Genomic DNA, 12,992 nt, shown 5'->3' on the forward strand with positions numbered 1-12,992 from the left:
CCATAAATAAAGTTTTATTGGTACACACCTTGATCCATTTACTCAAGGTCTATAGCTACTTGTGTGGCATAAGGACAGTACTGAGTAGATTTAACAGAGACCAACAAGGGCAACAAGGCCTAAAATAGTCACGGTCTGGCCATTTAAAGTCTAGGAGTAGGTTTGAGGGGTCTCTCCCAGCCCCGGGAGTCACTTCCAAGCACCCCTCCTGGCCACCCCAGAGGCAGACGTGGCTGTCGACCACTCCGGGCTCAGATAAGTCCACACCTTTCCTAGTGACCGTGGAGCACAGATCAGCTTTCTGCCTCCTTGTCCTTCAGGGTGGGGTCTCCTTGGGGACAGGGATTTTACTGTTTTTCTTTTCAACCTCCTCAGGACTGGGCAGAGTGGCAGAGTAGAGAGAGGAATTCAAAATCCCATCCTGGTTCTTATTAGCCCTATGGGGTGGGGGCCAATTGTGTCCCCTCTCAAATCTCACGTTCCCTGTTTATGAAATGGGACTGTGGATCCCTATGTGGTGTGGTGATAAGGAGCAAGTCAGGTGATGTCCTAGGTGACAGTTTTGAGCTGCTACCACATACCAGCAACATGCCAAGTGCCGACACCCCTTTATCCATGTCATCCTCGTGGTGCGCTGGGAGGGGCACTGTCCCGAGACCACAGAAGCCAACAAGGTAAATAACCTCTCCATGGCCCACCGGGTGCAGATTTGACTCCAGCTGAACACAGCGCATAGAGCTCTGTCAATGTCCTCCTTCTCTCCCTCCTCCTCCTCCTCCCCCCAGCTCAACCACACAGGCAAGTGGCCTCATCCTGTCCTCTGCCTCCCCCAGGCTGCCTGAGGTCCGGATCTCCGACAACGGTCCCTACGAGTGCCACGTGGGCATCTACGACCGCGCCACCCGGGAGAAGGTGGTCCTGGCATCGGGCAACATCTTCCTCAACGTCATGGGTGAGTGCAGGGCCCCTGGCCTTCGGCGTCTCAGTGAGGAGGGTGAGTGTGTGTGTACCTTGCACACACATGAGTACACAGAGAGGCCATCCTGAGGGACCACCCACTGAAATTTCTGTGGTGCTGGTATCTTCTCTTTCCTGCCCTTGCGCTGGAGGGGCAACAAGGCCCGGCCATGTGAGATGTAGCCCGAGGCCCAGCCCCCCAAGGTCTCCTCTCAGGAGCCCCCGTCCTCCCAGTGCTGGTGCCCTGAGCCTGTGAAGGCCAAGCTGTGTCTGGGGGCCTCTGACGGATCCACTGGGCCGAAAGAGTAATTACAGGAGAAAGGGGGGCCCAGGAGGGGCAGCAGGCTCTCAGTTTCTGCTGGGAACTAGGCATGGGATACAGGCCTAGAAGATCATTCACAGGCCCTCCAGCTCCAGGCTCTGCCACTGGGTGAGGGCATAGGGAGCAGAGCCCTGGGCACTGAGCCAGCAGCTGTGGGCACACCTTTCCCAGGCCACGTCCATGAACCCTGTCAGCAGAAACACCCCAGGGGGGGGAGTACCCTGAGGGTAGGCACCATGTGGGGTGGGGACAGCCCAGGAGCCTCCACCCACTTCACACCTGCCAAAGAGAAAACAATTCTGGCCCTCATTCAGAGACCCCCTCCCTGGACCTCCCAAGGCTTTTGTGCAGATGTGGAAGAATCAGGAGATGCCCTAGACAGCACCGTGGGCTGGGTCTCAGGGCTCCTGGATTCTGACCCCGTCTCTGTCCCTCTGTTTATGCATCTGTAAAATGGAGATGACTGTCTGTCTCTAGCTGGGCTGGGTCCTTGGGCAAGTCCAGCCCCACCCAGCCTCAGTTTCCCCATCTGTAAAAGCAGGGCTCTGCTCTGAATGGTCTCTGCAGCCCCCGCCTGCTCTGACGTTGCTGCCAGTTATACCCTCGAATTCCGGCTCTGCCTCCAGGATGCTGGGGACGTGGCCCCAACTCCGGGCTCCGTGTTCTCTGGTTCTCTAATCAAATAATATTTATCCGGAAAACAAAGCTTGCTGGACTTGGGCGATCAATGAAAACATAAAGACCCCATTGAAAGCCGCTACTTTTGGAGAAATTGAAAACGTCCAAAGGCCAGACCTCCAGAGGGACATCGATCCTGCGGTGGGAACCAGTGATGCGTTCCGGCTTCCCGGCGAGACCGTGATGCAGGAGGCGGCATTGCAGGAAGAGCCCTCCTGCCACGTTTGCTCCCTCACTGGTCAGCTCCTGATGGATGAATTATGAGCAATCTCTGTCCCCACCCCTGGGATGGCCACATCAGGGAACCCGAGAGGGCTCCATGAGCTCTGCAGGAGGCTGAGGCTTCCTGGGGGGGCTCAGGGAAGCAACCCCCACCTTCCAAAGCTGACCACTAGAAATTCAGGGCAGGATTGTCCCTGGCATAGCACCCACCCATCACAGCCCATCCTCTGGCTGTCCCAGTGCTCAGAGCCCACTATGTTTGTCATTGGTCCCTCCTGGCCTGGGCCCAATAGTGCACGAGTTTCTGGGTTCACACGGATTATCTTTTAGAATCCTCACAGCCCTGCGAACCAGAAGATGTTATGACCCCTGTTGCATGAGGCGACCTAGGCTCGGGAATGGGAAGTGACTTGTCAGGTTGTAACAGCCATCTGAGTCCAAAACCTGTGGTGGAGAACTCCAGTGCTCAATCTGGACCCTGCATCAAAACTGCCTGGAAGGCTGTAAGTGCAGACAGCTGGTCCCACCCCCAGCACTCCTGATTCAGCAGGTCTGGGGCAGGGCCACAGAATCGCCCTTCACGCAGTTTCCAGGTGATATAATTGGGCTGGGGCCACACGTTAAGAAGCACTGGTCTAGGGCGGTGCCTGTGACTCAAAGGAGTAGGGCGCCAACCCTGTATGTCTGTCAGAGGTGGTGGGTTCAAACCCAGCCCTAGCCAAAAACTGCAAAAAAAAAAAAAAAAAAAAAAGAAGCACTAGTCTAAATTTCTACACATTGCTATCTGTGTTTATGTATTTACATGTGTGTTTATATTCTTATCCACATACAAATGTATTTTTCCTCCCTCCTTCTAATTCTCACTTCATCTTACCCCGGACGCAGGAGGAGGCTCCCACCCCTTTAGTGTACAGTTTAAAGACATGCTGGCTTGGGTCCAAACCCTAGATCCACTGTGGGACCTTAGATCCATTAGCCTCTCTTGGCCTCAGTTTCCCCAGCTGCAAAATAGGAATAAGGATGCCTTCTGCCTACGGTGGTTGTAAGGTTTGCCGTAGATGAGGTTTCCAGGTTAACACTAAGCCCAGCAAGGGGCACCATCAAAGAATCCAGTGGGTTGGATTTTGTTGTTTCTCTGGTGGCGCCTGCAGCCTTCCTGCTCCCGGGCACAGCTGTGGCTGCCCCTGCCCGGACCGTGGTTTCAGTCTCAGCACAGACAAGTCCATGATTCACAACTTCGCAGAGCCTGACACCATTCTGAGGAATGAACGTTCTGGGAACAGGGCTTCGTGCACCCGGGCTCCCTGACTGTTTCAGTGACAGTGGCCTCTGCCTACTTGTCCTCCCTGGTCTTCTGCTTGGAAGGTTTGTGTGTCCTGGCACCACACACCTAGGGAAGGAGCTGGGATACATCCCAAGCATGATAATGACAGCGCTGTGTCACACTTACCTGGTTTGTGCCGATTCCAAAGTCTTTTCACAGAGTCAATATTGCTGTTATCCCCATTTCACAGATTCACAGACTGAGGCTCATGGAGAAGAAGGGATTCACTCTGGGCCCTACAGAGTGGTGGTTATCTCTGCCCAGAGCTGTATGGAGGCTATAGCTCAGCAAGGCACCAGACCCCAGGGGGAGGTTGAGGCTGACACTGGACAGTTTCTCATGCACACACCTCCTGCAACTTGTCAGCCATGTGGGCCCGGGAGGCACAGACCCGGCTCAGAGGAGGATGTGACTTGGCCAAGTTTGGGGGCTTAAATGAGGTACTCCACAGAGCAGGATGTCCTGGGCCCAGGGCCTGTCACATTCTGGGTGACCAGTAAATAGTACCTCCTATGCCAAATAGTGATTCTGTCAGTTAAAAACTAGGCACAATTAGAAAGGTTTCAAAACATGCTCTTTTTTCCACATCCATGGCCTTCCAATATATTTCAAAGACGGCTTCAAAAATCAAAATCTAGGCATTGTTTTGTCATTTCTGGTCAGTGCCTCTGACTCTGTATTCACACACAAAGACCTCCCTCCAAGGGAGCAGAGACCATCGAACACTGGGTGTCCTTTGCACCATAAAGGGACTACAAGGACACCCAGAAGCTGGAAATGGGGAAGAGGAGCAGTCAGAACAGGGGAGAGTTGGGAGCGGGGAACTGAGGACTGGGCTCATGGTCCCCCCCACCCCGCCACCCGCATCAGAGCACATAGTGCTTCCACCGGAGAGCCCGTCGCCCCAGCCCTGCCATGCACACATCCACATCTAGCACAATCTTTCTCTGCCATTTCCAGAGGCCTCAGGTTGAAGATCAAAATGGGAGAGTGGCTGTAATTTCATGCCTATAACATCCCACCATGTGGTGGGGAAAGACATTTGGGAGCCCTGTGGGTGACACCAAGGGTGTGTGCTGCACACAGTCATTAAAATGTTTTTATCCGAGCTGCAGATAAATTGTAAGCCAATTTGAAACTTGCGTACTAGGCCCCAGGAACGCATTATACACAGTCATGGAAGGATTTGCAAAGTTCTTCTTGGGGTGCAGGTTGTGGGGGGAGGAAGCATGTTAAGGGTGTGCTGTTGCAATCAATTAAATGTTGTGAGGGGCAGACACCCCACCTCTGCTCCCCACAGAAGCTGAAAGACTCTGCCCTTCTGGTTCCTTTAGAATGACAAGGGACAGGGTTTCTCTGCTAACCGGTGGGGCCCTTTCAACCCACAGCTAATAATCAAGGCCACCTTCTGTGTGCTGGCACTGTACCATGAGGGGTCAACTCATGGTCCATCTTTCCCAAGAGCCCTTGGAGGTTGTTCCCACTTTACAGATTAGAGAACAGAGTCTCTCAGAGTTTAAGGCAGGAGTCTCCATTCTTTGTGGCACTGGAGACCAGTTCCATGAAACATAATTTTTCTGCAGACCAGAGCAGCAGGGTAGGAGTGGTTTGGGGATGATTCAAGCAATTGCATCTCTTGTGAATTTTATTTCTGTTATTATTTCATTGTGATATACAGTAAGTTGATCCCTCAAGGGAATGTAACAAACTGGTCAACAAACAGAGGTGGTCAACAGAAGGAACTAGGCCTACCGTACTGATACGATATGTGTTGCATGTCCAGTTGACAATCAGGTCAACTTAAGGAGGTGGTCAATGTAGGGAGGTGGTCAACTATGGACGTTCTACTGTACAATGTAATCTCAGCAGCTCTGGGAGGCAGAGGCAGCAGGATGCCCACAGCCCGAGTCTGGGGCTGCAGTGAGTTATGACACCACTGCACTCTGCTCAGGGTATAGTGTGGGAAAGAAATACTTACACCACTCACCATAATGCAGAATCAATGGGAGCCCTGTTTTCCTGCAGCTGTTGCTGCCAATCTGATAGGCAGTGGTGGGAGTGATGGGGAGCGTCTGTAAATACAGGTGAAGATTAGCTCAGCCCCCTGCCATCACCTCCTGCTGGGTGGCTCGGTTCCTAATAGGCCATAGACTTGTACCAGTCCACAGCCCAGGGGTTGGGGACTACAGGTTTAAGGGACTCTCCCCTGTGAGAGACACAGTGAGGGTCCCACTAGGTTTGCTCCAGTCCAGGATGGGTGCTCCTAACAGCAACTCTGATCCCAAGGGAAATATCCCTACCTTTGATACAAAGGCCATGAGTAACGCAAATGTCAGTCAAACACTTGGGTGGGGGCAGAGTGGAGAGAGCAGGGACCTTGACCTTGGCACTCAGAAACTCTGAGGGTCAGCAGGGTTGCTTGCCCTGTGATGGCCTACAGGTGTCTGGGAGGAAGAGAGACCATCCATACCTTTGTTTCTCCATTCCTGCACCCCCCTCTTCTGTGTTTGATTCTCTTATACCACTATCCAGGGCCTTCTCACTACTCAAACCTCAGAAAGGAGCCCTGAACTTGGAGTCCAGCAGACTTGGCCCAAATTCCCATGTCCTCTTTTGACATGGACAATCTAGTATTGAACTTCCTGTCAAATAAAAAGAATATCAGAATTGTTTCTGTTCAAATATATTATAAAGTGACTTGGATGTTCACATGATGGGCATTCTACTTTCCCCTTCATTCATTTTTTTTGTTCATCAACTTACCAAATATTTATTTTTGTATTAAGTAATGTACACATAGATCATGAATACATTTATGCATTTGTGGGGTACAATGTGGTTTTTTTTTTAATACAGTCTGATGTGGTTACATCAAACCAATCAACATAGCTTTCGCCTCATTTACTTGATTATTATGTTAAGATATTTATATTCTACACTTGACAGGTTTGACTTGTACCCTTGCAATATGCTCCATAGATGTGGTGCTGCCATTTACCCTCCCTCTGTCAACCCTCCCCCATTCCCTCCCCTCCCACTCCATTTCTCTCCTTCATCCTGGGCTATAGTTGTGTTCTATCTTTCATAAGAAAGTGTGAGTAAATATAAGTTGGTTTCATAGAAGTTCTGAGTACTTTGGATACTTTTTCCTCCATTCTTGAGATACTTTACTGAGGTGAATATGTTCCAGGTCCCTCCATATAAACATAGAGGTAAAGGCACCATTTTTTTTTTTTTTTTGCGGTTTTTGCCCAGGGCTGGGTTTTGAATCCACCACCTCCAGCATATGGGGCTGGCGCCCTACTCCTTGAGCCACAGGTGCCGCCCAAGGCACCATTTTTTTTAAAGGCTGCGTAGTATTCCATGGTATACATATACCACAACTTACTAATCCATTCATGGGTTGATGGGCACTTGGGCTTCTTCCAGGACTTGGCTATTACGAATTGAGCTGAATAATCTGGTGCAAATATCTTTTTTGCAAAGTGATTTTTGGTCTTTTGGATATATTCCTAGTAGAGGAATTGCAGGATCCAACGGCAGGTCAATTTTTAGATCCCTGAGTGTTCTCCAAACTTCTTTCCAAAAGGAACATATTAGTTTGCATTCCCACCAGCAGTGGAGAAGTGTTCCCTTTTCTCCACATCCATGCCAACATCTGTAGTTTTGGGATTTTGTTATGTGGGCTACTCTTACTGGAGTTAGATGGTATCTCAAAGTGACTTTGATTTGCATTTCTCTGATGATTAACGATGACGAGCATTTTTTCATGTGTTTGTAGACCATGCACCTGTCTTCTTCAGAGAAGCTTCTGTTCAGGTCTCTTCCCCATAGTGAAATGGGATCACTTTCTTTTCTTATTAATAAGTTTGAGTTCTCTGTGGATTCTGGTTATCATACCTTTATCGCAAATGTAATCTGCAACTATCCTCTTCCATTCCGAGGGCAGTCAACTTGCTTTACTTACTGTGTTCTTGGCAGTGCAGAAGCTTTTTGTTTGATCAGATCCCAGTAATGTATTTTTGGTATTGCTTCAATTGCCCTGGGGGTCTTCCTCATAAAGTTTTCTCCCAGGCCAATTTCTTCAAGTGTTTCCCCTGCACTCTTTCCAAGAATCTTTATGGTTTCATGTCTTGGGTTTAAGTCTTTTATCCAGTGAGAGTCAATTTTTGTTAGAGGTGAAAGGTATGGATCTAGTTTCAGCCTTCTACAAGTTGCCAGCCAATTCACCCAGAACCATTTGTTAAATAGGGAGTCTTTCCCCCCAATTTAAGTTTTTGATAGGCTTATCAAAGATCAAATGACAATAAGTGTTTGGATTCATCTCCTGGTTCTCAATTCCATTCCATACATCTACCTCTCTATTTTTGCACCAATACCATGCTGTTTTGATCACTATAGATTTATAGTATAGCCTGAAGTCTGGTAGCATAATTCCACCTGATTTGTTTTTATTTCTGAGTAATGTCTTAGCTAGTCAAGGTTTTTTCTGTTTCCATATAAAATGAAGTACTAGTTTTTCCAGATCTTTGAAGTATGACAGAGGTGCTTTAATGGTGATTGCATTAAATTTGTAGATTGCTTTGGATAGTATGGATATTTTAACAACGTTGATTCTTCCCAGACATAAGCATGGTATGTTTTTCCATTTGTTGACGTCTTCAGCTATTTCTTTTCTTAGAGTTTCATAGTTCTCTTTATAGAGATATTTCATGTCCTTTATTAAGTACACTCCCAGATATTTCATTTTCTTTGGCACTACTGTAAAGGGAATAGAGTCCATGACTGTTTTTTTCAGCTTGACTATTGTTGGTATATATGAATGCTACTGATTTGTAGCAATACTGAGTATTGATTTTGTAGCCTGAGATGCTGCTGTATTCCTTGATCACTTCTAAGAGTTTTGTGGTTGAGTCCCTGGGGTTTTCCAGATATACAATCATATCATCTGCAAAAAGAGAAAGTTTGATCTCCTCTGACCCTATATGGATACCCTTGATTGCCTTCTCTTGCCTAATTGCAATGGCTAAGACTTCCATTACAATGTTAAAAAGCAGTGGAGATAGTGGGCAACCTTGCCTGGTTCCTGATCCGAGTGGAAATGTTTTCAATTTTACGCCATTCAATATAATATTGGCTGTATGTTTGCTGTAGATGGCCTCTATCCATTTAAGAAATGTCCCTTCCATACCTTTTCTTAAGTATTCTGATCATAAAAGAATGCTGGATATTATCAAAAGCTTTTTCTGCATCAATTGAGAGAATCATATGGTCTTTGTTTTTTAATTTGTTTATGTGATGTATTATATTTATAGATTTATATATATTGAACCAGCCTTGAGAGTCTGGGATAAAACCCACTTGGTCGTGGTGTATAATTTGTTTGATGTGTTGCTGGATTCTGTTTGCTAGGATCTTATTGAATATTTTTGCATCAATATTCATTAGTGATATTGGTCTATAATTTTCTTTTCTTGTTGGGTCTTTTCCTGGTTTGGGGATCAGGGTGATGTTTGCTTCAAAGAATGTGTTGGGAAGTATTCCTTCTTTTTCTATATTTTGGAAAAGTTTAAGTAATATGGGTACTAGTTCCTCTTTAAAGATTTGGTAGAATTCTGACGTGAAGCCTTCTGGTCCTGGGCTTTTCTTCTTGGGAAGATTGTGGCTATTCAGTTGATGCTATTTCAGAACTTGAAATAGGCCTGTTCAACATTTCCGCTTCTTCCTGGCTAAGCCTCGGAAGATGGCATGGTTCTAAGTATTGGTCAATCTCCTTCAGATTGTCATATTTCTGAGAATAGAGTTTTTGTAATATTCATTAAGTATTTTTTGAATTTCTGCGAAGTCTATGATTATCTCATCTGTGTCATTTCTGATTGATGAAATTAGGGATTCTACTCTTTTATTTCTGGTTAGGTTAGCCAAAAGTCTATCTATTTTATTGACCTTTCTAAAAAACCAACTTTTTGATTCATGGATCTGTTGTATAATTATTTTATTTTCAATTTCATTTAATTCTGCTCTAATTTTGGTTATTTCTTTTCTTCTGCTAGGTCTGGGGTTGGAATGTTCCTCCTTTTCCAGTTGCTTGAGCTGTCCCATTAAGTGCTCGATTTCCTCTCTTTCCGTTCTCTTGAGGAAGGCTTGCAATGCTATAAATTTCCCTCTTAGGACTGCCTTTGCAGTATCCCAGAGGTTCTGATAGTTCATGTCTTCATTATCCTTTTGCTCCAAAAATTTGGTAATTTCTTTCTTAATCCCATCTATGACCCAGCTATCATTTGGCATAAGATTATTTAGTTTCCATGTCTTTGTGTGTTGTTACCGAGTTCAACTTTTATTCCATGATGGTCCAAAAGATACAAGAAATAATTTCTATTTCTTTAAATTTGCTGAGGTTAGCCTTGTGACCTAAGATGTGATCGATTTTGGAGGATGTTCATGCGCTGATGAGAAGAATGTGTATTCAGTTTTGTTTAATGAATATTTATTGAGAAACTCGTACATTCCAGGCACTGTGGTACACATTGGAGTTTACAGTGAACAAGATGAACCAAAACCCAGTCCTGTGCCTCAGGGCAGTAAGGGAGGCAGAGGATGAGTGGGTAAAGGGATGGAACACCCGGGATGTCACAAAGTGGTAAAGTGAGTCAGGAACAACCAGTGGGAGTGGCGCTGTTTTACATGGGGAGGCCAGGGAGGGCTCGCAGAGAAAGTGACACTTGAAGGTGAGCCATGGGGACTTCATTCATTCATGCACATGATTCAACAGCTACTTCCTGAGGCTTTCCTGGGTGTCAAGCACAGTCCAGATGCTAGGGACACAGTGAGAACAGTACATAAGGCCCCGTTTCGTGGACTTACGTTCCATAAATGGAGACGGGTCCGTGGCACAGGTATAGAAACCAAGCCTTGGCTGATAAATTAGTTCCCTAGGGCAGCCCATAGCAAGTGACCACAAGCTGGGTGGCTTAAAGCAGCAGAAATGTCTTGTCTTACAGTTCCAGCGTTGGAAATCTGAAATCAAGATGTCAGTAGGGCCTTGCTCCCTCTGGAGGGAAAAAAATTTTTGGTCTGTCTCCTCGCTTCTGGTGGTCCCCTGCCATCCTTGACAGTCGCATCTCTGCATCACTCCCATCTCTGCCTCCATCATCACATGACTTTCTCTCCCAGTGTCTGAGTCTCTGTGTGCAGATTTTCTTCTTGTGAGGACACCAGTCATTGGATTAGAGACCACCCTAATCCAGTATGACTTCATCTTAACTTCATTATATCTGCAAAGACTCTATTTCCAAATAAGGTTACATTCATAGAGACTGGGCATTAGGATCTCAATATATCATCTTTGGGGACACAATTCAATCAGCAATAGTTACTGAGCCAGGATGCAGCAGACTAAGATTTGAGGTCTGACTCTGACGCCAACTCTCCCTTCCCCCAACCACATGGGTCACCCTCCTTCACTGAGCTTTGACTGGTGTGCCAGGCACTGTGCTGAGCTCTTCGAGTATTAACTCATTTAACACCCACAAAAGCTCTGCAAGGCGGGCCCTAGCGTCTTCCACTTTGATAGATTAAGAGACTGAGAGGTGACATCACTTGCCTGGGTCACCCAGCCAGCAAGTGGCAGAGCCGGTATATAAAGCCATCTAACACGTCAACCACTCTGCTCTTGGAGAAGGTTACCACTGAGTAGGGAGGCAGGGCTCACAAAGTATTGATAAATAGTCATAAAAATAGTCTATCTCCATCTCGGGATCCCTGCCTCTCTTCTGGAGGTTTCCAACCAAGCAAGGTTGGCAGATGAAGTAGACTTTTAGAACCTGAGGCAAGAGTGACACTGAATCAGATTACATGCTTTCCAAGTCTGGGGCCAAGGTATATAGCTGCCACCCCAAAGAGCAGTTGTTAACGAACTTTGCATGACATATCGAGTTGTTTTTTTTTCCCAGATGTCTACTGAATTTTTATTAAGTATAGCTGATGCCTTTTTCCTTCCTTTTTTTTAAAAAAAAGGTTTTATCAGGCTGTATTTTACATAACATATGACTCACTCATTGAAAGGGCATAATTTGGTGGCTTTCAGCTTATTCAGAGCTGTGCAGCCACCACCGCAATCAATTTCAGAACATTTTCATCACTCCCCAGAGAAACCCTGAACCCATTAACAGTCACTCCAAGTACCACACTGGTCCTCTCTGCCTCAGTCCTAGGCAACCACTAATCTCCTTTCTTTCTCTATGGATTTACCAGTTTACCTCTGAATATTTCAAGTAAAGGGGATTATATTGATAAAATGTGTGGCCTTTCATGACTGGCCTCTTTCACTCAGCATAAGGTTTTCAGGGTCCACCCAAGTTGCAGCATGTACCAGCATTTTAATCCTTTTCAATGCTGCATAATATTCTGTTGTGTGGAGAGACTACATTTGGTTATCCATTCATCAGCGGATAGACATTTGAGTTGTTCCCACCTTTTGGCTCTCATGAATAATGCTGCTATAAACATCTATGTATGAGTTTTTGTGTGAACGCGAAGTTTCAGTTCTCTTGGCTTTTTGGATCTAGGAAGAGAATAATGAGTCAAATGGTGACTCTACATTTAATCTTTGCAGGAACTACCAGTTTTCCACCCTGGCTGCAGCATTTTATATTCCCCCAGCAGCATAACTGAGAGTGCCAGCTTCCCCATATCTTTACACAACACATGTTATTATCTGTCTTTTTAACATAGGCGTCCTTGTGGGTGTGCAGTGATATCTCATTGTAGCTTTGATGTGCATTTCCTCGTGAGCAATGATACCGAGCATCTTTTCATGTGCATTTCGGCCATTTGGGTATCCCCTTTGGAAAAAAAATCTATTCAGATCCTTCCATTGGACATTTTCAATTGAATTATTGGTCTGTTGCTCTGTTGTAAGAGTTCTTTATCTAATCTAGAAGCAGGCTTTTTAGCAGGAATGTAATTTGAATATTTTTTTTCCTATGATGTAGGTTCTCTTCACTTGTTTAATGGTATCCTTTCAAGAACAAAGTATTTTCGTTTCAATGAGTCCAGTTTATATAGTTTTTTTCTTGTCCCTGGTGATTTTTGTGTCATGTTGAAGGAGACTTTTGTCTAACCCAGGGTCACAATTTATCCCTATATTTTTCTTCTAAGAGTTTTTATGCTTTTAGCTCTTATACCCAAGTTTATGGTGCATTTCATGGTGTGAGGGAAGGGTCCAAATTCATCATCTGCCTGTGGTCCCAGCACCATTTGTTGAACAGACTACTCTATTCTCCTTGAATTATCTTGGCATCCTTGTTGAAAATGAATTTACTGTGAATGTGAGGGTTTATTTCTGGATTCTCTGTTCTACCCTAGACGTTGACATGTCTATCCCTATGCATGTGTGATGCTTTTTAAAGCCATCTGGCCACCTCCAGTCTGGCTGTTACGTGGACTTTGGGCAATGTGTTCACAAGAAGCTCTCCTGTGACCAGTTTC

The 12,992-nt window shown here is 45.9% G+C and overlaps 1 protein-coding gene across 3 annotated transcripts in view; it reads left to right on the forward strand.

Moving 5' to 3' along the window:
- The window catches only part of IGSF21 (immunoglobin superfamily member 21), a 239,509-nt gene that overhangs the window by 195,475 nt on the left and 31,042 nt on the right, over positions 1 to 12,992 (forward strand). For all 3 annotated transcript variants that reach the window (XM_053577134.1, XM_053577135.1, XM_053577136.1), the window contains exon 4: positions 834 to 952. In XM_053577134.1, the coding sequence (XP_053433109.1) occupies positions 834 to 952 (119 nt within the window). The remainder of the gene's footprint in view (positions 1 to 833; positions 953 to 12,992) is intronic.

The sequence above is a fragment of the Nycticebus coucang genome, chromosome 22, assembly GCF_027406575.1.
Source record: "Nycticebus coucang isolate mNycCou1 chromosome 22, mNycCou1.pri, whole genome shotgun sequence".
In the NCBI taxonomy this organism is placed as follows: Eukaryota; Metazoa; Chordata; class Mammalia; order Primates; family Lorisidae; genus Nycticebus; species Nycticebus coucang.